Genomic DNA, 20,874 nt, shown 5'->3' with positions numbered 1-20,874 from the left:
TTTTTTTTTTTTTTTTTTTTTTTTTTTTTTTTTTTTTTTTTTTTTTTTTTTTTTTTTTTTTTTTTTTCTTTTTTAATTTATTTATTTTATTATTTATGATAAGGTGTGATTTGGATTTAATGATTAGGTCTATAATAACAAAAACAAATCCAACTCATCACTTTTTTCTTCTGGGTTGATTTCATGATTGAAACGGTGAAAGTGAAAACATTAATATAAAACTTATAAAAAAAAAAAAAAAAGAGAAGGTCAGATTGCTACTTTCTGAACGAAGAAACAAAAAGAAAAAGAAAGAATTAAGGCAAAATCTGGGATTGTTGAATCTGCAATCGAAGATCCCTCCTTCCTTTTTTCTGACAACCCCAACAAAGGAAGAAGAATCACTTTCATCTTCTCCTCAAAACAGTCGGATTGCTCTTCGTCTTCGACTTGTCTCTCTCTCTCTCTCACATAATTAAGGTTTGTTTTTCTAAGTTCTCTAATAATCTTTAGAGTAGAAGATAGTAAAAGTCTCTCTTTTGGGTGGCTGGGTGAATGAATGAATCCAAGTCTACACTTTTTGTTCTTTGTGTGTTTTGATTATTTGGGCATTATTTGATTTAATTATGTTCCGAATAGAAAAAAATCTACTAGTAATTAAAACGCCTCAGATTTTGTTTTGTTGGGTCTTCTTTACTTTTTGTTTAAAACCCACCACCACCCTAAAAGGTAAGTTCTCATCAATCTTGTTCTTTTTCTAATGGGAAAAAAATCTACAGTTGTTGTTGTTGGTTTGTTCTTATCTAATAGTTTCAGAAAAAATAGGAAAAAACAAAATCTATATTACTCTTTTATAAATTACACAACGTAACGGCCTCAAGTCGGTGATGTAGGTAACGTGATTGAATCTTCCTCCTCTTCTTCTTCTCCTTCTTCTTAAGAATTTAAGACTTCAAAACTCAGAGCCGCCGCCTTTCATTAGTATCGTGAATATTCAGCCCTTTATAATTGCCCTCTGCCCTCCCTCCCCTTAAGCTTTTTCTTTAAGGAAACCACAAGAAAGTTTCAATTTTTTTCTTCTATAGCCAGCGATAGGTATTTTGCATGTTGCATCCATTCTGTTTCTCTTGTTGTTTCTTTTGTCCCCAAGAGGATAAGTTTGATTCTAACATCCGAATCTTGTTTTTTTATTATACATGTTGCAGGTAAGAGGTCGTCTTTGATCCTTGTTTATTTATTTGAAAACCAAAAAAAAAGAAAAGCAAAAGTGTTTGATGGGAGGAGGGAATTCGAAAGAAGAGTCACCATCACCATCTTCATCATCATGGGCTGCTCATCAAAGTTACACTCAATCTGGCGCTGGTAGCTACAACTATCCTCCTCCACCCACTTATAATTCTCCCGCTCCTGCTCCTTCTCCTGCCCCTGCTCCCAGTTTTGGCCATCATTTTCAGCAGCCTTATACATATAGTCAAGAGGGGTATCCATCACAGCCTTATAATAATCCTCCTCCTCCTCCGCAGAGTGCTGACAGGAAGAAATTTGATCGGAGGTATTCCAAAATATCCGATAATTACTCTTCTTTAGCTCAGGTCAGTTTTATACAAATTCACTAGAGCTTATTACTACTTGTTGTTGTTGTTGTTTGATTTTATACGTATATATCCCTCAAAACAAAAATAAAAATAAATAATAGTGTGTGTTTATGTGAGACTGAAATCTGAATTGTGTGTGTGTGAGACTGAAATCTCTGAATTGTTTAATATAGGTGTCTGAGGCTCTAGGGCGTGCAGGTCTTGAATCTTCTAATCTAATCGTTGGTATTGATTTTACCAAGAGCAATGAATGGACAGGTTTGTTTACAATATCTTCATTTTTATAGGTCCCCTANTAATCTAATCGTTGGTATTGATTTTACCAAGAGCAATGAATGGACAGGTCTGTTACAATATCTTCATTTTAAAGGTCAAAAGTTCCCCTATGACTATGAGAAAAACTACTAGCTAATTGGTAATTTTCTTGCAGGGGCTAAATCTTTCAATAAGAAAAACTTGCATCACTTAAGCAATACCCCCAATCCATACGAACAAGCCATCACTATCGTTGGCAGAACCTTAGCCGCCTTTGACGAGGATAACTTAATTCCTTGTTATGGTTTTGGAGACGGTAACCTCTCTTGTTCTTTTTTTTATTGCGTCTCTCGATTCTCTCAGAATAATGTTATATCAATCAGAGCTAATCAAGATTTGCTTTCATCTCTTTGCAGCATCAACTCATGATCAAGACGTCTTTAGTTTCTATCCAGAGGGTAGATTCTGTAATGGATTTGAGGAAGTATTGGCTCGGTATAGAGAAATCGTGCCTCAGCTTAAGCTCGCAGGTTTTATTATCCTCCTTTGCCCTGCATCTAACATTATCTATCTCCTTGTGAAGTACTTAAATCGTGCTTCTTCTTTTTTTTTTTTAACATGGAATGTTGTGTTTCACAGGACCAACCTCTTTTGCCCCGATCATTGAAATGGCAATGACAGTGGTTGAGCAAAGTAGTGGCCAATATCATGTGTTGGTGATTATAGCTGATGGCCAGGTACTTGGTTAATATTTTCAAATGCGTAAAAGTGTTGTGGTATGATCTTCTTATTCTGTGTCTAGGGATATCATATCGGAGACTCAATTTGTCGTTTCAGGTTACAAGAAGTGTCGATACTGAACACGGGAAGCTAAGTCCGCAAGAACAGAAGACAGTTGACGCAATTGTGAAAGCAAGGTGCGAATAATTTAAATCTTTTGACTGTGTTTCTTCCATTAGTAAAGTTCTTTTCTTTGTGTTGTTATGTGATCAGTTTCACCTTCTCTATTACAGTACGCTTCCTTTGTCAATAGTCTTAGTCGGGGTCGGGGACGGACCATGGGACATGATGCAGGAATTTGATGACAACATACCTGCCCGAGCCTTTGATAACTTTCAAGTAAGCTTCTTTTTCATATCATGAGTCACGACACTAAAGTTTGTTTCAGTTTTGAAACATTTTTTCTGAGATGTTGCTCTGTTTCTAGTTTGTGAACTTCACAGAGATCATGTCAAAGAACAAAGAGCAGTCTCGGAAGGAGACAGAATTTGCGCTCTCTGCTCTCATGGAGATACCTCCACAGTACAAAGCTACCATAGAGCTTAACCTTTTAGGGTAAGGACTTAAATTAAAACTCTAACTTAGGTTTAGCTGCATATCAAAAACTGTCAAGTATCTCTTGGCCCTTACATTTTTTTTTTTTTGCAGGGCAAGAAATGGGAGTATCCCAGAGAGAATCCCACTTCCGCCACCGGTGCAGAGTGGATCATCATTCTACAATTCCCGGATAGCGAGTTTTGAACCGAGTGTACCTACTTATCCAATTAACACTGGTGCAGACGATAGCCAGGTAAATTAGTAGAAACTTGAAATCTGTTTGGAATGTTAAAAAAGTGTTTGGAACTTACAGTTTGTTGGTTGATTTGCCGTTTGAACAGCTATGTCCGATATGTCTGAGCAACCCGAAAAACATGGCGTTTGGTTGTGGGCATCAGACTTGTTGTGAATGCGGACCAGATCTTAAAGTGTGTCCGATTTGTCGTGCGCCGATCCAGACCAGAATTAAGCTCTACTAACAACAAGACACCATTATACCATAGACAGTCCAGACCCATTTCTCTCCCAGAGACTTGAGATCTTTCTGTAAAAAGAATTGAAAAAGTGTTCTTTTGTTCTTTGATTAAATTCCCAAAACTTTGTTTTGTTCTTAAAATTTCTTTTGACTTTCTTTTAAGTTACTTTGATTCGATTGTAAGAATTATGTATCTATAATCTATCTATCTCTATGTGGGCATTCTTGAAAATTTCAATATTCGACTGAACCAATTAATACCATGATGATGAATCAAGTATCGCTGATCTTAAGGCTAATAATAGCCTCTACGTCAAGAGATGTGTTCATTGGATTGATGGACGCCCATCCTTGGAAGGATAATCTGAGCATTAGTGTTGTAAAGAGCCTATCCAATTCCTGAGATGACGCTTGTTTTTCTCTACAGACACAAAATGGATAGAAAAAATGCCCAATAAAAGCCCATTACCATCAAATTGGGCTCAGAAGCAAATTTTACAAATAAATTGAAGGGAATAAGCAGAAAATAGTCACCACTCATCAATTATCCATTCGATTTTAAACCAACTTTTTTTTTTTGAAGTTGTCACTTTTTCTATTAATGATTCTTATCTTCGGCGAAGTTTGATAAAGCAAAAGTTTATTTTATTCTTTTAATTTGAGAATCTTTTGTTTTTTTTAATGGATTCTCTACGAATCAACCTCCAGCAATCTCCAATTCGATCGAAATCCAGAATCGTTCGACCAAGAAGAATCAGTAACATGTCGAACCAAACCGATGAAACCGATCCTCGACCATCATCCTCGGCCGGTAAGATCCAAAGGTTAGTACTCAACAACGAAGGTCGGACCAAACTTAACGCCGATCCTGACCGTGAATTCTATTCGTACCCACGGTTCGTGAACCACGTGGACGACGGGTTCATATCCTCCTTAACCGAACTATACAGAAACAGGTTGAGACCCGGTTCGATTGTACTGGACTTGATGAGCTCATGGGTCAGCCATCTTCCAGAAGAAGTCAAGTACGAGAAAGTTGTGGGGCATGGTCTTAACGCGCAGGAGCTTGCAAGAAACCCTAGACTCGATTACTTCTTCCTCAAGGATCTTAACGAAGATCAGATATTCGAGTTCGAAGACAAGTATTTCGACGCTGTTTTGTGTTCTGTCGGTGTTCAATATCTCCAACAACCCGAAAAGGTACGTTACCGGTTACCGTTAACCAAAAACCAATTTCGGTTCGTAAGTGATCTTTTTTTATTTTTTGGTTATTTTTAAATCCGCATCCGCATGCAGGTGTTTGCACAAGTGTATAGAGTGTTGAAACCGGGAGGTGTGTTGATAGTGAGTTTTAGCAACCGGATGTTTTATGAGAAAGCTATTAGGGTTTGGCGAGATGGAACCGAATACAGTCGGGTCCAATTGGTGGTTCAATATTTTCAGTCTATTGAAGGGTTCACTCAGCCAGAGATCATCAGGCAGCAACAAACTCCTGGATCAGCTCAGATGTCGGTTTTGACTCGGCTTATGGGTTTTATTGGTTTAGCTTCTAGTCCCAACCCTTTTAATGCTGTCATTGCTTATAGGAATTTCAAACCACTGTATGAGTAAAATATAATAACTCCTTTTTTCATAGAGTAAAAAAAAGGTACACAGTACTATCATGTATTTATGTTTCGTTTTTTCCTAACATTATTATCAATGAAAAAAAAGTGTATAATAAGTGGGTATAAATTGGATGAGAAGTTTCATAAACTAGATATGCTTTGAACTAGTATCAAGTCCAGCTGGAGAAACTTACAATACAAATTTTAAAATAGTGAAACTACAGATTAATTTTAAGCATACAATCAAATTGGAAAAACCTGTAATACAAAAGAGAGAAGTAACTGAAATAAAGATTACACACTGTGAAAGATGCGTGATAATATATAGGTTTGATTAACAACAACATGTTTATGTGTGTGTGTGTGATTCGCTTTGTTCGTAAAATGATGAACAATAATAGACAATATCCAAGCAAGGTAGCCTTGTCTCTTTTTCAACGAGTATCACGACTCACGAGTTGCTAATTACGATTTAAATCTTTTCCTGTATATAATTTACAGCACTAAAAGGAAGTCTTCTTATTTTAAAACAAAATCTAATCATGTACTATGAACAATTTAATAATGTTATAAGTTGCATAATAAAATTTTCGATATTGGTTATCAAAAATAAATTTAGATACTTTTAAAATATATTAAAAGTTTTCATTATTAATAAAAAAGGGAGACTTTGCATATACACATTACGTCAGAGATGTTTTATATACCAAATTTAGTAATTTACTACCAACAGCTGATTTCTTGTTTACAAAAATTATAATCGAAGACCTGAAAGTCTTGTATTATCAAAATAATGAAAATGATGAGATATCGATTAGGGACAAATCGTCTATCGAAGTGTAAAAGACACAAAAAACAAATATATATTGAACCAAAGGGGAAGCAAAGAAGTTGATTCAAAGTTGCTACTTTTTTTTTCTTTTTAAAAACCTTTTGCACCTATATATATATACACACATAATCATTTACCACAACACATAAAATCAGATCCTTCACATATTCAACCCATATATTTCTCACCTTCTTGCCAATATGGCTCAACGCTTTCAACTGAACCCGAAAGCCCTCCCAACGGCCGACCCTCTCAAAAGGGTTTCTCTTATCCCAAGATCTACCGAGCAGAAGCTGGCTGAGAACTCTGATGAGAGGCGTCCTGTAGTCCCCAGAACTCACGAAGAAAAACCCTTTGGTGATCAAACAAATGATCACCATGTTGCTGCTCCTGCGGAACACAATAAGGTGATGGATCATGAGACTGAGAAGCTCGGTTCCCATGTCCCTAAGACTGCAGCACATCATCCTCACCCATCTGAGGATCTCGTTGATGCTAATAGTAGACATTCTTTAGTTCCGAGATCACTGGGTCACAATTCGCTCGGTGGAAGATTTGGACCGGGAAAGAAACAAGCTTTCCATAAAAATGGCAGACCCATGTTTTCACTTTCTGATGACCGAGTCATGGCTGATAGAGTCTTGACAACTCATACTCCAGACATGTTCTTCTTTGATGTCATATCACTTCTCGCCGTTGTTGATGACATCTTCAAGTCTCATGTCCCATCCATTGACGCCTCTGCTCCTAAGGTGAAGTTACTTGTGCAACAATTAATCGCCGTCGTTTCAGAATATTAATTTTTACAAGCTCTGATTAAACTCAAACTTCTGCAGCCGCCACTAGTATTCAAGGACTACGCTGATCATACCTCCTTTGAAACTTTCGCGGATCTCATCGACCAAATCGCTTGCGAGGTACAGTATATATGAAGCTTTCTTGTTTCAACCTTTTGACTCAGTTTCTAAGGATCAATGTCTCTGCCACAGATCGACTGCAAGTGTCTCCATGGCGGTGAATCTCACGGAATGATGACATCAGGGCTTCATTTAGATAGTCGCAATACGACAACGTTCTCTGTTCTGTCCCTGGTCTCTAAATACCGTTGGGATGCTAAGCTAGTCCTTGTCCTAGCTGCATTGGCCGTGAAATACGGTGTTTTCCTACTCCTCGCAGAGACACACGCGACAAACCAGCTCACTAAGTCTCTAGCTCTTATCAAACAGCTCCCTAGCATCTTCTCTAGGCAGAACGCTCTGCACCAGCGTCTCGAAAAGACCCGAACTCTGATGCAAGACATGGTTGATCTCACCACTACTATCATCCATATCTATCAACTCCCACCAAACCACATCACAGCAGCGTTTACCGACCATGTCCCCACTGCGGTTTATTGGATTGTTCGCTGCGTTTTGATATGTGCTTCTCACATCAGTGGTGTCAGCGGTTTCAAGCAGGAGTAAGTTTGTTTTTTTCCCATTTTTCTAGTCTTTCTTCATCTTCTTGTAAAAACCTTTTAACAGCTTCTCATATGGGTTTTCAGTCAAATCATGTCTTTTATGGAAGTTTCGGAGATACATGAGAACAGCGAAAGGCTTAGGAAGATCAATGCTTACTTGTTAGAACAACTCAAGAAGAGTAAATCAACCATCGGTGAGATTTCTACGTTTTAAGCTATCTCTCTCTCTCTCTCTGTTTCTCTGTGACTCTGTTCTCAAGCTCTGTTTTTGCTCTGTTACAGAGGAAGGTATAATCGAAGAGGAGTATCAAGAACTCATTCAGACGTTCACTACTATCATTCACGTCGACGTTATTCCTCCTCTGCTTCGTCTTCTCAGACCCATTGATTTTCTTTACCACGGAGCTGGTGCTTCAAAGAGACGCGTAAAAATCTCCTTAAATCTCTCTGCCTCTGTTTAAGTCTCTTGTCAGTGTCTCATCTGTTTTGAACATTAACCAGGTCGGGATCAACGTGCTCACCCAAAAGCACGTGCTGCTTCTGGTATCAGACCTTGAGAATATCGAAAAAGAGCTCTACATCCTGGAATCGCTCTACACAGAAGCATGGCAGCAATCATTCGAGATTCTGTGGGTTCCGGTTCAAGATTTCTGGACAGAAGCTGACGATGCCAAGTTTGAGGCACTTCATATGAACATGAGGTGGTACGTTCTTGGAGAGCCTCGGAAATTAAGACGAGCCGCGATGAGGTTTGTGAGGGAATGGTGGGGGTTCAAGAACAGGCCTATACTCGTTGCACTTGATCCCAAAGGTCAAGTTATGTCCACCAACGCTTTTCCTATGGTCTGGATCTGGCAACCCTTTGCGCACCCTTTCACGACCGCAAGGGAACGTGATCTATGGAGCGAACAGGAGTGGAGTCTTGAGTTCTTGATTGATGGCACTGATCCTCATTCCTTAAACCAGGTTTTCTTGATTGATGACACCTATAAGATTTTAGGTTTCTTGTTTTACACGTAACCTGAAATATCAAATGTTTTTTTTTTCTTGTGATGATTTTATCTCAGCTTGTTGATGGAAAATACATATGTCTCTACGGAGGAGAAGATCTGCAATGGATCAAAAATTTCACGAGTCTCTGGCGTAATGTAGCAAGGGCCGCAAACATTCAACTCGAGATGGTTTATGTAGGGAAAAGAAACCCTAAGAATGGAATCCAGCCTATCATCAACACAATCAGGGATGAAAACCTTAGTCATACGTTGCCGGACTTGTTCCAGATCTGGTTTTTCTGGACTAGGATCGAGAGCATGTGGGAATCGAAGCAAAGGATGCTGAAAGCCCGTGGTACCAAGGGGAGAGAAGGGTTTAAAGATGGATTGAAAGAAGAGGAAAAGGACCTCGTTCTGCAAGAAGTCGTTGCAATGTTAGGTTATGGAGGAGAAGGAGATGGATGGGGACTGGTGAGTAAAGCTTCAGACTTGATGGTTCGAGCCAAAGGGAACTTGTTTTCCAGGGGTTTGGCTGAGTACGACGAATGGGAAGTCAACATTCCCACAAAGGGTTTTTTACCAGCACTCAATGATCATCTCTTAATGCGTCTCCCACCACATCACTGTACAAGGTTCATGCTTCCTGAGACTGCTGGAATTATACCCAATGAGGTCGAGTGCACCGAGTGCCGTAGGACCATGGAAAAGTATTACTTGTACCAATGCTGCCTTGAGTGAGATCCCAGAATATTAGTTGATTTGGAAGCCATCAACTTGTTCCAATAAACTAAAGTTTGTGTCTTTTCTTTAATTTTCCACTTGTTGTGTTTCTCTATATTCTTGATATTGTTGTTGTGCTGCTGCTTCTGCTCTCTACTATACCAGAGTCTTTGTAATAAAATTTGTGTGTTTTGAGATTTCAAATATAATAAAGTTATGGGAAGCTTCTAGAACAATTAACTGGGTTGAGTCATGCTTCTTTGTCGATTCCTTGATTCTTAGAACACTTGTAAACTACAATAAGAAATCGAGTTTTCCTACTTAGTAATCAACTTTCTAATGGGACGGACACTAAAGTTTAGTCTTTACGAAATTGATTAATAGAATGTAAACCTTAAGCTTTATGAATTTTGATACGAAATACGCAAACTAAAGAGGATCAACCGAAAGAAAGATGAACAGTCTTTTGAGCCTAAATAAATTCAGACATCACTTGACTTTTGTACATTATCCGTTTACATTACAAGAACTCCGAAATATTACAATTTTATATTTCTTTTTCTGACATTATATAAATCTTCAATAAATATGAGTTACGTAGGCACTATACATCCAAGAGAAAGATAAAGGCCGTTAGCTACATTGTTAAAAATTAAGAAAAAAAACAAAAAAACCATGAGACTGATTGCTCTACATTACACATTTGCCAAGAAGTAAGAACAAATTACAATATGGAAGGCGGTTTCAACTTAATTAAACGATAAATCACCAACTTCTAGCAATTATTGGTTAATATAAAATCTTCCAAAACATCAGTACTTTTCGAATATTGCATACATTGGATTTGATTTAAAAGAAGTTCTTATAGTATAGTATATGTATATTTTCTGATGTCATAATTTTTTTTCTTTCTGAATGTATATAATTTGTTTCATATGGAAACAACAAATTTAATCCAAAGTAGAAAAGTTATATGCTAAAACTAACGAAAAACAAAAGTCATGCGCAGAATAAACTCCAAAGCATAACAAAGTTAGTTTTAGAAAAAATGATTGGGTTAGATACATATATCCTTGGTTACTCTAGTTTTGCTTTTTTTAGCATAATCCTAGATAATATCATTGTGCATAAGAACATTTCCATAGTTTTACCCAAAAGAGAGCACAGAATCTTTAACCTCACACCCTTTTGTTCACTTCACTCTTGATGACAGAGGAATGAGATAGCAAAGTATGAGGTGACAGAAGCCATAAATTCTATGGTATGAGGTGAAGTAACATAGGAATATAAGCAAAGTAGNTTTTTTTTTTTTTTTTTTGGTATGTCCTTTAATTAGTAACATAAAAGAAATGCAAGAACTAAATCGTTTTCCAAGTGATCATCAATGGGTTGGTTAAGATATAACATAAAGTTATAATCCACAAATATTAAATTCACATACTGATAAGTACGTACATCATGTCTGAAATTTGATATAATCACACATACCATGAGATTATTGATATCATCACATATATCAAGATGTGTAAGGTGTACAGAGCTGGAAGATTGGATTTGAAGCCGTATACTTCAACACAATAGATATTTTAGAGGCTTTGATTAAACTAGTAGTTAAGGTCTCTATGAGATGGAGTAATATTAAAACAGTATAATTTGATTTTTGATCCACGTCTAGTTTTTGTATGAATTCGAAGTCAATGAGTAATTTACTCTAAACATTTCTGTGACCTTTTTCTAAGAAAGCAGATAATATAAAATGTAATTAAACCATCTATACATATTATGATTTGGTTTATCCTAGTTTTTAAGTTACTATATTCCTGTAAAAGTAGGCCTATACTTCACAGTTCACACAGTTTGAGGCTTATACTTAATCGTACTAACGACATTCACGTGAAAGGGAACTATATCTCATATTCTCAATAAAATCATTCTTCTATAATAAGCCAAATAAAAAGAAAAGCAAAAAAAAAGAAACAAGATTTATATAAGAATCTTGTACATTTTTATTTAAATTGTTCCAGAAGCAAAGAAGTTGATTCTCAATTTCCACCCTTAACTCAAGGAGGAACAAATTAAACGATTATTTAAGGCTAACCTCACGCATAGCACAACAAGACAAACCAATAAAAACTGCCTCTTCTTTTCAACTCTTTCACCAGCAACCGACCAAAGAATGGAGTCGCTTATCAAGTCCCAGCACGCTCAGCAGCTGGCGGGTCACAACAGTTCAACCGGTAAAAATACTTCCACGGACATGATGCCGGCGACTGGACTGGCGATGTCATCGGACGAAAACATGATGCTGAAACTGATCCAACAAACCCACTCCCCAGATGCTCGCGAAGTCCAAGTGCGTGGCCTTCTCTCTCTCGTTGAGGATATTCTCGACCGTGCCACCCTTGACTCTCAAGACACCAACGCCTCCGTTAGTATTCTTACTCCACATATTCAATATTTCCTTCTTAACTTGTACGCTATGATCTTGTTCCCTTTATACGTACTCGCTTTGATTTAGCAGATGCTTCCGTTGCCCACTGAGGATAAACTGATGCAGTCAAGCATGATGAGCGTTCTAGATAGTGTCTCCTATGCTATTGATCGCGTAGCCTGCGAGGTATAGCCACTTTTCTTTTCTTTTGCTTTCGCACTCTCTAAAGATCAGCAACCTATTTTCCAACCTAACTTGAAACGCAAGCAACACAATGTTTATGTTGTTCTCTTTATCCTTTTTCAGATAGCCTACAAATCTTTGACGGGATCAGACGCGCACGAGATAACAATGTCAGTGTTCGAGCACCTCTCAAGCTTCCACTGGGACGGCAAGCTCGTCCTGACTCTAGCCGCGTTTGCGTTGAACTACGGAGAGTTCTGGCTTCTGGTCCAGTTCTACTCAAAGAACCAGCTTGCTAAGTCCCTAGCTATGCTCAAACTCGTCCCTGTGCAGAACAGAGTGACCCTCGAGTCTGTGTCCCAAGGTCTCAATGATCTCATCCGAGAGATGAAGAGCGTCACGGCATGTGTAGTGGAACTTAGCGAGTTACCTGATCGGTACATTACACCAGACGTTCCTCAGCTGTCGAAAATCCTCTCTACAATCCCAATTGCGGTCTACTGGACCATAAGAAGCGTAGTGGCTTGCATTTCTCAGATCAACATGATCACTGCCATGGGGCACGAGTACGACGATATCTAACTTTGTTTTATCGATCTTTTTGTCGTGTTTATGATCAACCGCCAACGCTAACGATTAATTTATAAATATCAGGATGATGAACACTCAAATGGATTTATGGGAAACATCCATGTTAGCTAACAAGCTAAAGAACATTCATGACCATCTCGCTGAGACCTTGAGGCTTTGTTATCGTCACATAGGTTTTGTTCCGCGTCCCATTTAATTTAGGAGCTATTAATTCATCTCTCTGTTTCTTTACTGACAAATACTGCATCTTGCAGAGAAGCAGAGGAGCGCAGAGTCCTTAAAGGTGTTGCATTCCCTATTTGACACCACTCACATTGATAACATGAAGATTCTGACGGCCTTGATTCATCCCAAATCCGACATCTCTCCATTGCAAGATGGGATGACCAAGAGAAAGGTTTCTGTGTTGGATATATATATATTACAAAGTTCATCAATGTAAAATGCTAAGTTGAGTATATAATCTCTGATCTATAAATATGAATGTTGCAGGTTCACTTGGATGTGTTGAGGAGGAAGACAGTGTTGCTGCTCATCTCTGATCTCAACATACTACTAGACGAGCTATCGATTTTTGAGCAAATCTACACAGAGTCAAGGAGGAACTTGGTCGGAGTCGACGGTAAGAGTCATATGCCTTACGAGGTTGTCTGGGTCCCAATCGTCGATCCTATTGAAGACTATGAGAGATCTCCAAATCTACAGAAGAAATTTGAGGCTCTCCGACAAGATATGCCATGGTATCCTTAGCTGCTTAACACCATTCAAAACAACACAATGTAAACAATTTTGAAAATTTGAAATGTTTTTTATTATGTGTGTGTGTGTATAATGGTGTCAGGTACACAGTGGATAGCCCGAAGCTGATAGAGAGACATGTGGTGGAGTTTGTGAGAGGGAGGTGGCATTTCATGAACAAGCCGATACTTGTGGTGATTGATCCACAAGGCAACGAGGCTAGTCTCAATGCGCTTCACATGATCTGGATTTGGGGAACTGAAGCTTTCCCATTCACTAGGTCTCGTGAGGAAGAGCTCTGGAGGAAAGAGACTTTCTCGCTTAACCTCATCATCGATGGCATCGACTCTGTCATTTTCAACTGGGTAATTCAAAACTCTCTCTTATGATTAGCCAGCCCCTGCCCCTGACATTATTATAGGAACAGAGCGAGCAGGCTGATGAGACTTTGACCTAATCATTAACGATCAACCTATGATTGATTAATACAGATAAACCCGGATAATTACATTTTCTTGTACGGAGGAGATGACTTGGACTGGATAAGGAGATTCACTATGGCGGCCAAAGCAACGGCTAAAGATTCCAACGTGAAGCTAGAGATGGCTTATGTCGGAAAACGAAACCATAGTCACAGGGAACAGACAAGGCGTATCAGTGAAGTAATCAGGTCTGAAAATCTCAGCCACAGCTGGGCCGAGCCACCCTTGATGTGGTTCTTCTGGACTAGGCTCGAGAGCATGTTGTACTCCAAGATTCAACTCGGTAAAGCCGATGATCATGACGAGGTAAGTGAAAAAACAGAGTAGATCTACAACTAGGGTTTAATTTGGCCAATGAAGGGAAAAAACTAATCAGGGTTTTTGTTTCCATAAATAAAAACGATGTCGTTTTTGGGAAACTAATTTAGGTGATGCAAGGAATCAAGAAGATACTGAGCTACGACAAGCTTGGAGGATGGGCACTGCTCAGCAAAGGACCTGAGATCATTATGATCGTTCACGGTGCCATAGAAAGGACTGTGACCGTTTACGACCGGACCTGGAAAACCCATGTTCCGACCAAAGGCTACACCAAAGCAATGTACGACCACCACCACGATGAGATCCTCCGGGAAACCGGAAAGCCTTGTGGCCACTTTGATTTCCACATCACTGCTCGGAGCGGTCGTATTCCGGAAAAGATGAATTGCTTTGAGTGTCAGCGTCCGATGGAGAAGTACATGAGCTTCGCTTGTTGTCACGATGAAAAGTTCCACGAAGACGAGAACTATAACTTCTAAATGCTGCTGCCATATGAGCCTCTTCCGGCCGCTTCTTCTTTTTTCCCCTTTTATAAGTAATTTGGATTATCAAAATACTTAATTATTCGTAATAATTTCTGAATTTCATTGTCTTTGTATGAGAATTGGTCAGTAGTCTATGTGTGGACATGTCCGATTGAAGTATTATTATTCCTAATCATTTTCAATAATAAACAATTTCTTTTCTTAATTATATACTATATTTTTCATAATAAAACCAAGATGAGAGACTAAACAACATTGACCCACCACTTCAAAAATAATTACTTTATTTATTTAATGGACCCCCATGAAGGAGGACACCAACATTGTTTACTCGATCCTTTTAAATTTATTATTTTTTAGTTTTTTTTAAAGTTTCACTATTAATAAATTACTTACTGTTCTTATGTTCTTATCATTATCTGATTTATCAATTGTCATTTATTGGGTTATCTTCTAATAAATGTTTGTTTGTGTTAGTTGTTGATATCTCATTTTCGAGTCAATCGAATTATAGCATTTCAATGTGCCCCTTATGTCGTCGATGTAATGTTTTATTTTCCTTGTTTTGATACATATCCTGTCTTCATGTGTGGTCCATCTTCGAATAATCCCTACTATTATTTTGAAACACAGTTTATGGACTAAACCTTCGTTTTGTAAGAAATTACAAGGGTATGCTATTGGAGTTATGACCAAATTAATTCATTTAAAAAAGGTTAAAATCGTCATTTAATCGTTTTTCCATTCGGATAAACACGCGGATCCTTTTTACCCAGTAATCTGACCCGGTTTCATTTTCTAATCTCAGCCGTTCAATATTTTTTTGAGAATAAATCGCAATCGTTCATAGACTAAACCTAAAAAGAGTTTTTTCCTTCGCCTCTTCACTCTCTCTCGCCGTCTCTCCCAAATGGATTTAATTTTTTTTTTTCTTTTTTGTCGACGAACTCGAAGAGATGCAGAGGAAGAGAAGAAGGAAAAGAATTTCCATTATGATAAGGTTTTAGTTTCTTTTCTCTTTTAATTAAGTTTATATTTTAAGTATATGTTTGATGATTAAAACCAAGTTTAATTGGAATTTGGTTTCTGAATCTTGATGTGTAGTGGTTTTGGATTCTTCTCTGGTCATCAGCTTGATTTTGAGATGATAAACTCAAATCTCATAAATCGCCAATGACTTAACCTCAGAAATCTGTCCAATTCATCTCTCCGATCAAGTAAGCTCGATTGTTTTCTTTCTAATCTGAATCGATTTGTGTAAGATTCTGTTCTGGTGGGTTCTATGGTTTTAAATGTTTTTTTCTTTTGGATTCATGATATGATCTTTAACATTTTATTTGTATGTGAAATCTGGATGTATTCAAACAGGGAATCATCAAAGGCGATCTAGGAGAACGAAGTTTGATAATTTGATTCGTACTATAAGAGTTCACTTATTGGATGGTACTATAAGCGGAGTGCTATTGTTGGAGATGGAATGGGGACTATGGTGGCAAGGTATACACAACTGTTTTCAATTGCAAACGATTCAAAGTTTTAATCTTTCTTACAAAAGCTTCCTGGCCCTTACTATCACAGTGACGTATACGAAGGAACCTGAGAGGCAAAAGTGGAAGATCTTACTGGAATTAGAAAAACAATCAAACCTCTGGAAGAATCAGGGGCTTTAGTTCGCAGAATTGATGAAGAGGTTTGCCTTTTAGCCCATAGCCTTAGCCTTAAGTTCTAAGTCTATTGCTTTGTTGTTAGGATTAAAGGAATAATTGGTTTCTTTCTGTGTTTAGCTACTGCGAGCTTTGGATTCATTTGTGGTTGTGGAAAAGGAAGGACAGATTATCGCTTGTGCGACTTTGTTCCCTTTCTTTAAAGAAAAGTGTGGAGAAGTTGCAGCTATTGCGGTTTCATCAGATTGTCTCGGACAAGGACAGGTCCACTATTATGAAGATGGGTCAACACCTACCGGAACTTGTGGTGTCTATGTTTTTGGTGGAGAAATGTCAGTTTACAATCAATCTTTAATGTGAGTGATTTGCTCTTGATTCTCTTTCAATTTTATTTACAAATTGTTTTGTTTCTCTTTGATTATAAGGCTATTTGTATCTTTTCATCCCCACAGATTTACTAAAGCTCAGATAAAAAATTCAATCACTAAACTATTGTATCTTCGCTTTGGTCTCAATAGTCGGAGTTCCATGTCCACTATTATGAAGATGAGTCAACACCTACTGGAACTTGCAGTGTGTTAGTGTTCTTGGTGCAGAAAGGTCAGTATACAATCAATATGAAATATGAAATATCTTTGCTGGATCAATTTGGCGCCTCACGACGCTATCTGAAATATCTTAATATTCTCAATTAGTACATCATCTTTGTCTTTATAATGTTGCAGGAGGACATGTTAAGTGTGTGTTCTTCACCGTTGATATTTGTTTGCCATATCTATAACCAAATATATGGTTGAAAAAAACTAAAGGGTTGGGTAATACTTCTTTTTTGGCTATTCATTCTGCATGAGTGATTAATCTGATTCCATCTCCTACATCGCTGCATTCATTCTGCATGGGAGATCGTTTGTTTCTCGCCGCAATCTCTTTCTCATGGTAAGAATTTTTCTGATCTCATTTACAGATCGTGTTGAATTAGGATTATTTGATGTGATTGAGATTAGGGAAGAAAACTTTCAAGCATCTAAAATGAATTTTGGCGAGAATGACATAGTTTTAAAAAATTTAAGTAGCAACACTAAAATTCATTTTGTGTGTTGTCTAGACGGGTCTGGTCGTGATGAACTTAAAAACTTGGTTAGTACTGAAATAGTTGTGTGTGTGCTCTGTTGTTTTCTGCAGTTTTAGAAGAAAAAGCTATTGCATGTTTGGTTTGTCTAAGTTAATATAGATTGCAGGTTTTGTTTGTCTATGTTACAAATTGTAGGTTTTTGTGAATTAATTTGGCTTTATAAGTTGCAGGTTCAGGTTTGAGAAAATGCAGGTTTTCTTTTTGCAGGCTTGATGATTCATGTTTGCAGATGAAATTTTATGTCCCATAAATGCTTTTCAAAATGACTAAATGAGGAACTCGACAGAATTGTTACATTATATCTTCTTAGCAGACTTCAACAATGCAGGGTTCTCCAGGTTATGAACTGGGGAAATTTACAAGAAATATGTCAATGGTCGAATATGTGGAGCTGTAAGCTGCTAGCAAAAAGACAAGTTTCGTTTTTGTTTTTTTCCATTATATGTTATAAGTCTCATTCTCTCTGTTAAATTATTTTGGAGATCATTAATGATTTTATATTTTTTGTGTGATCCAGTTATCAAAATTGAATTTTGATCCATATTTTGTTGGAAGTGTGATTCTATATGTTTAATGTTGTTATAATGTTTTTGTACTCGAATTAATTTGTTAAACCAAGCCTTTTTGATCTGGCAAAATTAGCGGCTCCCAATGAATCAGTGAAGCTGATTGAACCTTGCTAAGCTTTTCATACGAAGAGAAGCCATTTTATCGATTGACCCAGTGAAGGAGTGTTTTTTTTTTTACATTAAGTAGATCCTCTGCGATTACAACAGATGTTTGAAATCTATTCTTTAGAGTTATTTTATTCCAACTTACTTTTTGTAGGAAAGAAAAGTTAGGACAAACAAAAAGAAAAGATTTCAGTTAAAATCATTGGAGACTCATTAATGTTACAGATACAAAGTATATGTTTTGTAAACTTTTGTTCTTTTATGAGAAAAGTTTTGGATAACACTTGCTACTTTTTTTTTACTGGGATTGATTTATTACCAGTACAGGAATAAAATTTACAATTTTTTTTTATTTGAAACTATGATTCTCTAACAATATATTTTCAGATCATCAATTTTTCAGATGTCANATGAAGATGATGATCATGTTTATTTTCGGTATGAGTAGCGGTATTCTACGCNTGAGTAGCGATATTCTACGTATACACTAAAATATTGACAAAACACCGTAAAAGAGTGGCCAAGTATTTTTTTTGGAAAATTCTAATATTATACAATTAAAATTTTACAACCTAAAAGGGTTTATTATTTGACTGAATATATGTTTTACCAGTGTGTTTATAAGTAATTTAATTTACTAATTAAGTGCATATACTTTAAAAAATAATAACTAAATTTTGAGAAAAGGTCCATTCTATTTATGGTATTAAGACGAGAAATAATATGTAAACTGAAACGGGTAATTCACATAATGAGAACCAATATATTGAAATTTTTTTTTTAAAAAGTGTCATAAATTTTAGATAAAAATAGGAAATTACNGCAAATCCATGATCAATAAGTTTTACAACTTAAAATTAATAAATTTATTGAAACAAAATTTTTCTAAATTATATTTACAACCAAAAATTCTTACCCGTATATTACCATATTATATTACCGGATACAAAAAAATAAGATAATAAGGGATAGGACGGGACGGGACAAGAAGAGAAGATACGGGACGAGACAAGACATGTTTCCAATTTTAAAATAGATACGTCTAGGTTATATACATGCAATAATCCAACTAAAATTAAATTGAAATATGATATTTGGATTTAACACTCCTAAGTAAACTATGAGAAATGTTTTGATTAGTTTAAAAATTATACATGTATATCATTATATATCACGTAATTATATGAAATAAAAAATAAGAAAAATTCAGTTGTAGATATGACAACAATAAGTTTTATCTCTATGATATTATTATTTTTAAAAACATTAATAGAAAACTGTTGTAGAACGGGTTAATTATTTTATCACTTTTATACGTTAAAACTGAACTTACAATTATTTAAACAAATAACTATATAAATCTTTTATTTTAATATATAAATGTTAAAATTTTAATAAGATATGTCAATTAAAGTATAAATNTCAATTAAAGTATAAAACCAAATTTATTAAAGAATTTTTATTAAGATTAAAATTATACTGTTCAACCATTTAAAAACAAACATTAAACTTTACAATTTATGTTACCTACTATGTAATTATTTAAAAGAAAACATTTATGGGACATAAAATTTCTAACGAGATGGATCGAGACGGGATGAGATGGGACTGGACTGGACGAGATTTAACACCCCATTAAAAAATTACTTTAACATTTTCAACAAAAGCGGGCTTTGCTTGATTATTATGGATGGATTGTAAAAAATTAATATTTTCCACGTGATGAAGATGAAGATCATGTTTATTTTTGGTATGAGTAGCGATATTCTACGTATACACTAAAATATTGACAAAACACCGTAAAAGAGTGGCCAAGTATTTTTTTTGGAAAATTCTAATATTATACAATTAAAATTTTACAACCTAAAAGGGTTTATTATTTGTCTGAATATATGTTTTACCAGTGTGTTTTTAAGTAATTTAATTTACTAATTAAGTGCATATACTTTAAAAAATAATAACTAAATTTTGAGAAAAGGTCCATTCTATTTATGGTATTAAGACGAGAAATAATATGTAAACTGAAACGGGTAATTCACATAATGAGAACCAATATATTGAACAATTTTTTTAAAAAAAGTGTCATAAATTTTAGATAAAAATAGGAAATTAAAAAATATAAGTATATAAATTCAAATGTTAAGTTTTCACTAATTTTGATATGGATGCGACATGTAACTAATTATTTTGGAACAGGCAATTTTAAAATTTTGGTATTTTTGAAAACAGATATATAGTTTTTGAAAATTATAATTTTTTTGATAATTTCAACTAACTAAATAAAAAAAATATTCAACGAAGAACTCTGGTATCCCATTTTTATTTTTTACCCAATCTCTTTTAGTAAACATTGTGTAGCGAGTAATAATTTAAAAAAGAACGAACATAAGACGAAAAATTATGATTGATACGGGACGAGACGGGATTAGACGAGACGGGATGAGATGAGACAAGAGGGGATGAGTTGGGATGTGAGGAGATGGGACAAGACGGGACGTATTTCCTGTTCCAAAGTAAATACATTTAGGTTTATTTTAAAAATAATCATATGAAAATAACGCACCTTTGCTACAAACCTGGATTAATATAATTCTTAGTCAACACTTGAATATTGTGTCCCGTGCTGTAGCACGGGTTACTACCTAGCCAAAAACTAATAATTAATTTAGTTTAATTTAATTTGCTACATATACTTACAGAAATAATAATTAAATTTTGAGAAAAATTTCTGTATATTTATGGTATTGAGACAAGAAATAGTATATGTAAACTGAAACAGGTAATTCAAATAGTGAAAATCAATATATTGAACAATTTTTTTTAAAAAAGGGAAAGAAATTTTAGATAAAAGTACAAAATAAAAAAAAAATACTGGTAGAAAAATTCAAGTGTCAAGCTTTCACTAATTTGGATAAGAATTTATTATGCGACAGTTAATTAAC

The 20,874-nt window shown here is 35.9% G+C and overlaps 4 protein-coding genes and 1 long non-coding RNA gene across 12 annotated transcripts; all 5 read left to right on the top strand.

The window, feature by feature from the left end:
- The first annotated feature begins 213 nt into the window (after positions 1 to 213).
- LOC104773383 (E3 ubiquitin-protein ligase RGLG1) lies at positions 214 to 3,859 on the top strand. 4 transcript variants are annotated; one of them, XM_019242642.1, is made up of 12 exons: positions 214 to 459; positions 1,185 to 1,571; positions 1,748 to 1,799; positions 1,885 to 1,917; positions 2,005 to 2,145; positions 2,246 to 2,359; positions 2,469 to 2,566; positions 2,667 to 2,746; positions 2,843 to 2,948; positions 3,037 to 3,164; positions 3,258 to 3,399; positions 3,488 to 3,859. In XM_019242642.1, the coding sequence occupies exons 2-12, from the start codon at positions 1,254 to 1,256 to the stop codon at positions 3,623 to 3,625; spliced, it is 1,350 nt and encodes a 449-aa protein (XP_019098187.1). In that variant the 5' UTR covers positions 214 to 459; positions 1,185 to 1,253; the 3' UTR covers positions 3,626 to 3,859. The 4 variants fall into 4 exon arrangements, with proteins under 4 accessions (XP_019098187.1, XP_019098186.1, XP_010496283.1 ...); XM_019242641.1 differs by lacking the exon at positions 1,885 to 1,917 and adding an exon at positions 873 to 1,074 and having other exon boundaries at positions 216 to 459; positions 1,748 to 1,832; XM_010497981.2 differs by lacking the exon at positions 1,885 to 1,917 and having other exon boundaries at positions 216 to 459; positions 1,748 to 1,832.
- Positions 3,860 to 4,173: 314 nt separating this feature from the next.
- On the top strand, positions 4,174 to 5,351 carry LOC104773382. Its single transcript, XM_010497979.1, has 2 exons — positions 4,174 to 4,821; positions 4,918 to 5,351. The coding sequence occupies exons 1-2, from the start codon at positions 4,303 to 4,305 to the stop codon at positions 5,230 to 5,232; spliced, it is 834 nt and encodes a 277-aa protein (XP_010496281.1). The 5' UTR covers positions 4,174 to 4,302; the 3' UTR covers positions 5,233 to 5,351.
- An 855-nt stretch (positions 5,352 to 6,206) lies between these two features.
- On the top strand, positions 6,207 to 9,464 carry LOC104773381 (protein SIEVE ELEMENT OCCLUSION A). Its single transcript, XM_010497978.2, has 7 exons — positions 6,207 to 6,812; positions 6,897 to 6,977; positions 7,050 to 7,519; positions 7,604 to 7,713; positions 7,802 to 7,944; positions 8,021 to 8,485; positions 8,587 to 9,464. Exons 1-7 carry the CDS (start codon positions 6,261 to 6,263, stop codon positions 9,247 to 9,249), a joined length of 2,484 nt encoding a protein of 827 aa, XP_010496280.1. The 5' UTR covers positions 6,207 to 6,260; the 3' UTR covers positions 9,250 to 9,464.
- A 1,868-nt stretch (positions 9,465 to 11,332) lies between these two features.
- On the top strand, positions 11,333 to 14,670 carry LOC104773380 (protein SIEVE ELEMENT OCCLUSION B-like). The gene is made up of 9 exons (XM_010497977.2): positions 11,333 to 11,659; positions 11,753 to 11,848; positions 11,969 to 12,411; positions 12,500 to 12,609; positions 12,691 to 12,833; positions 12,929 to 13,176; positions 13,278 to 13,539; positions 13,666 to 13,962; positions 14,085 to 14,670. The coding sequence occupies exons 1-9, from the start codon at positions 11,408 to 11,410 to the stop codon at positions 14,454 to 14,456; spliced, it is 2,223 nt and encodes a 740-aa protein (XP_010496279.1). The 5' UTR covers positions 11,333 to 11,407; the 3' UTR covers positions 14,457 to 14,670.
- Positions 14,671 to 15,323: 653 nt separating this feature from the next.
- Positions 15,324 to 17,843, top strand: LOC104773379. 5 transcript variants are annotated; one of them, XR_002037169.1, is made up of 8 exons: positions 15,324 to 15,462; positions 15,567 to 15,679; positions 15,831 to 15,959; positions 16,041 to 16,152; positions 16,247 to 16,482; positions 16,579 to 16,726; positions 16,852 to 17,062; positions 17,466 to 17,843. It is a non-coding gene; the product is annotated as an uncharacterized LOC104773379 (long non-coding RNA). The 5 variants fall into 5 exon arrangements; XR_002037170.1 differs by having other exon boundaries at positions 17,451 to 17,843; XR_002037168.1 differs by having other exon boundaries at positions 17,429 to 17,843.
- The last annotated feature ends 3,031 nt before the right edge of the window (positions 17,844 to 20,874 follow it).

The sequence above is a fragment of the Camelina sativa genome, unplaced genomic scaffold (genome assembly GCF_000633955.1).
Source record: "Camelina sativa cultivar DH55 unplaced genomic scaffold, Cs unpScaffold00532, whole genome shotgun sequence".
Lineage (NCBI taxonomy): Eukaryota > Viridiplantae > Streptophyta > Magnoliopsida > Brassicales > Brassicaceae > Camelina > Camelina sativa.
The sequence above is the reverse complement of the archived record's forward strand: the minus strand, read 5'-3'. Positions and strand labels throughout refer to the sequence as shown.